The sequence below is a fragment of the Cajanus cajan genome, chromosome 2 (genome assembly GCF_000230855.2).
Source record: "Cajanus cajan strain Asha chromosome 2, NIPB_CcT2T_4, whole genome shotgun sequence".
In the NCBI taxonomy this organism is placed as follows: Eukaryota; Viridiplantae; Streptophyta; class Magnoliopsida; order Fabales; family Fabaceae; genus Cajanus; species Cajanus cajan.
In genome coordinates this window covers 15,154,297-15,158,866 of record NC_138518.1, presented here as the reverse complement: position 1 = coordinate 15,158,866, position 4,570 = coordinate 15,154,297, and the positions used below count along the sequence as shown (strand labels likewise).

General features: G+C 41.2%; 1 protein-coding gene across 1 annotated transcript; it reads left to right on the top strand.

Annotated features, from left to right (window-relative positions):
• Window positions 1-516: 516 nt before the first annotated feature.
• On the top strand, window positions 517-1,467 carry LOC145954761 (uncharacterized). Its single transcript, XM_083069449.1, has 2 exons — window positions 517-963; window positions 1,009-1,467. The coding sequence occupies exons 1-2, from the start codon at window positions 517-519 to the stop codon at window positions 1,465-1,467; spliced, it is 906 nt and encodes a 301-aa protein (XP_082925575.1).
• The last annotated feature ends 3,103 nt before the right edge of the window (window positions 1,468-4,570 follow it).

Genomic DNA, 4,570 nt, shown 5'->3' with positions numbered 1-4,570 from the left:
CTTTTAAAAAAAAAAAGGGGCATCGTGCATTTTCTACAAAATAAAAAAAATATAATAAATAAAAGGATAATAAAAAAGAAAAATAAAAGGGAACATGCATATCATATATTTAGGATCACAAGGGGATTTGTATCAAAGACGAGAAATCAGTGTGACCTCTGTCACATCATAAAATATTATGAAGAGGAACACCGATAACTCACCTCTTGACAAGGATGAGCCATCAAGTCTTTGATAGAAACTCCCTTCATGCATTACCATTTAAACAAGCTTGATAGGAAACTATCTTTTCCCTTAAAGGTGGTTTTTCAACATTCCATACTCACACAAGCTCAAAAGATAAAAGCTATGGAAGGCCTAGAGAAAAGAAATCGTGTCCTTAATGAGGAGCTTGAACAGCTCAAGGAACAAATGGCTAGAATGCTTGAGGCCATGAATAAATTGCAGCACGACAATAGTACTAGCAACGTCGGTGACGTTTCCAAAGATCATCTGAATGCTTGGGAATAAGAAAGGATGGGAGTTGTGGAAGGCCACAGTTTTGACATTCAAGAGGCTGCGGATATGTGTCTGGTGCAGGATATCCAATTTCCCGCCAAGTTCAAAATCCCTGACTTTCAAAAGTACACTGGAGCCAGTTGTCCAAATGGACATCTAACAATGTACTGTAGGAAGATGGCAGCCTATGTGAGCAATGAAAAGCTCCTAATACACTATTTTCAGGAAAGCCTTTCAGATGTTGCTCTTAATTGGTACATGCAGCTGGATGGAGGGAAGATCCAGACATGGAAACAGTTAGCCGACGCCTTTCTTCGTCGGTACAAGTACAACATCGGCCTAATTCCTGATATGTCTGATTTGCAAAGCTTGAGCAAGAAAGGGGATGAGTCCTTCAAAACCTATGCACAAAGATGGAGAGAAACGGTTGCGCAAGTAGAGCCTTCATTATCTGATAAGGAGATGGTGACAATGTTCATCAATTCCTTAAGTGGACCCTATTATGACAAGATGATAGGGAACACTTCGTCTCTCTTTACCGACATAGTCACTATCGGCAAAAGAGTTGAGCAAGGTCTAAAATGTGGGAAGATAGGAAAATCCCCTAAAAGCCAAGGGTATAAGAAGATTTTTGGGGGAAATGAAATCAATGTTCTAACCTCTTCCGCTACTCCTCGAACAACCAAAGCATCACGAAAAGCGGAAAGGGAACTAGACAAAATTCATATAAGCTACACAAAGTTATTTCCCCAATTGATGAAGGCATCCATGCTGGTAAGAACCCCACCACAAAGAAAGCAACAACCGCCTTACCCGCTATGGTATAGGCTAGAGGAAACATGCGATTATCACGCTGGGGTAGTAGGCCACTCCATAGAAAATTGCAAGGCTTTGAAATCTCGTGTACAAGAGCTTATTGACGCTGGGCAGCTCAAGTTTGAGGCCAACACAGCACACATCAAGGAATGACTAGATGAGTAACCATCTTGGAACGACAGTTGTTAGGGGCTCTCTTTTTCCAAAAAAAAAAAAAAATATTTGCTCAAACTCATAACCTTCGCCCACGGTCACGAGTTCAAAATAAGGGCTTGTACAAGTTTTTTTGCATTCATCAAATAATATATGTCATTTCATAAATCTCTTGTGATTATTCTTTTCTCTCTTGTGTCACGTATATAATTCCAAAATCAATCACCATAAAAAAAAACAAACAAACAAACATGACTGAAGATAATGAAATTAATCAAAACTCTGAACATTTACGACGCATTGTCTGAGTCTGAGGTAGATAAGAAGATCACTTCCTCAAAACACACGTAGATGAGAAAGTGATCAAATGCAGAACCATAAGATTCTCATTGCACAAAAGGAGTCTTACAAAATCGTCAACTCAATTTTGCTTGACAAAGGAAGCACAAATCTCAGTCCATAAAAGAACTCCCAATACCTGTAGGCCGAGGCAGCATCTTTCTCCTTGGTGTATGGGACGAGGGCAGTGTTAATCATCAAAGGCACTGGTCCTCCCAGACGTAGATGACAAGAGGTTTTGTCAAAGCAAAGAAGTGTTATGCCAAAAAAATATCACTTGCAAAATACCGCTAGGATGAAAACTCGCAAAAGGCATCTTAGGAAAAAAAAAATCAAAATCAAAAGTTCCCGCTAAGTCACGTCTTAGGCAAAAATTAGGGATCAAAAAAGAAAAATAGCAAGTGACAACTCTCCAAGTTGGAATCCAACAAGCAGCTTGAATACTTCTATAAGAGGCCGAAATACGAAGACTCTGCCCAAGACTCAGATATGTAGTTCAAGATAATTAGGAGAATGATTATAATAATTATCCAAGGAAATGTTTGTTTAAAAAACTTAAACACTCACATACCTCAACTACCCATTCATTTTAAATCATCCTACCTCCACTGACCATCTTTTTCTGTCAAATCTTAATGACGTATATTGTTGATGGTTGTCAAAATTTAAACAAGTATAAAAAAAATGAAAATGACCCGCTGGGATGAAAACCCGTAAAGGGCGTCCTAGGCAAAAATTAGGGCAAATGAAAAGAGCAAAAAATACCCCCGCTAGGATACATTCTAGGCAAAAATTAGGGTTTCTAAACAAAAAGAAAAAAGGAGCCCCGAGATGACTCAATACACCAAAGGACCAATATGACTAATGTTGCACATCAATCAAAGCAATCCATTCGTGGGAAAGAGAAAAGAAAAGCCACCATCTAAAAAAGGGGAAACTAAAATATGCATCGCATGCATCTAAAAAAGGCATCTCACACACTTAGAAAACTTTCTTTATTAAAGGGAAATTATTCAAAATATGCAATAACTACCATCATGCATAAATAAGCATTCAACATTTTTTTGCATCTCAACAAGAAAAGCCAAAAAGGGAAACATAAGTTCCGATTGATATCATCCCAACAAGAGGCAAAAGCAGCCCAAACTAGGGGCATCAACAATCATCAAACAGGAAAGCATAAACAACTAGTCATCAACGAACAGAAAAAAACCTACCACAAGCAGACGCTTGGAGAGGCATTACAATACTCACCTTGACAAGAACAACACCAAACTCTTACCAACCATCCCACAATAAAGGCGCCTAGAGAGGCATCACAATACTCAAGTGGTAGTGGCAACACTAGAATCCCTGCCAGCCATCCACTTCTCTGCCCACCAACACAGGGGCACAACAAATATCTCCTGCCCATCCACCTAGGGGCAGTCTTTCATTCCACAACCATCCATCAACAATCAAATAATCAGTCATCAATGAATCAAAAGGACTCAACATTGCGCCTGGAGAGGCATCACCATACTCACATGGCAGGGGCAACACTAGAATCTTTGTCACCCATCAACTCCTTTTCCCACTATCACAAGGGCACCACCTACCAGCAATCCTCGTCTTCATCAGACGTCCTCCCAAAGAAAAAGGGGCAATCACATCATCATCATCAGCAGGCGGCCTGAAGAGGCCAGGCATAATAATACTCAGCATTTACTCCTTTGCCCACCATCACAAGGCACCACCTACCAGCATTCCTCATCTTCATCAGACGTCCTCCCAAAGAAAAGGGGAATCACATGATCATCATCAGCAGGCAGCCTGGAGAGGCCAGGCATAATAATACTCATCATTTACTCCTTCGCCCACCATCACAAGGGCACCACCTACCAGCAATCCTCGTCTTCATCAAACGTCCTCCCATAGAAAAGGGGCAATTACATCATCAACATCAGCAGGCAGCCTGGGGAGGCCAGGCATAATAATACTCAACATTCAGCAAGCGGCCTGGAGAGGCAAGCATAATAATACTCAGCATTCAGCAGGCGGCCTGGAGAGGCCAAGCATAATAATACTCAACATTCAGCAGGCGACCTGGAGAGGCCAGGCATAATAATACTCAGCATCAGCAGGCAACCTAGAGAGGCCAGGCATAATAATACTCACCGTTCAGCAGACAGCCTAGAGAGGCCAGGCATAATAATACTCACCATTTAGCAAGCAGCTTGGAGAGGCCAGGCATAATAATACTCACCGTTCAGCAGGTAGCCTGGAGAGGCCAGCCATAATAATACTCCCTCTTAAACAAGCTACAAATAAAGGGACACATTATCAAAAGAGAAACAATGGAGCTTCTACTCGAAGACTGAAGATCAGGTGTATAATTTGTCAACCTTGTTACCCAATAGAGTACGCAATCAATACTCAACTGCTCTAAAGGGTGAGGATATGAGCAAATACACCTTTCCAAGGGAAGCAACGTAGAAGCATCAACACAGAGATGAGAAGAAGACCCAGACAAAATGTCTACGTCTTTACTTGCCTTTGGAAAAGCAACACAGCTATTCCAAAGGACAAGTAAAGAGGGGCAGCTGTAGACACCCAATTTCATTCGGGGGCATACAAACAACAAGATAGGACATTAGAGGGCCCAAAAGCCCAAATCAACTATTTTTAGTGGCCTGGGTTGTTCCAAATTTAGAATGGCCCGTTCCGGAATTGGAACGGGTCGTTTCGAGACTCCTAAGAAGGCCTAAAATTATAGGTTGGAACA

Excerpts from the sequence above, each read along its gene's own strand:
- LOC145954761 (XM_083069449.1), top strand. The coding sequence starts at position 517 with ATGGGAGTTGTGGAAGGCCACAGTTTTGACATTCAAGAGGCTGCGGAT. Across the intron at positions 964-1,008 it reads CATTATCTGATAAGGAGATG|ATGATAGGGAACACTTCGTC; the intron begins GTGACAATGTTC and ends TATTATGACAAG.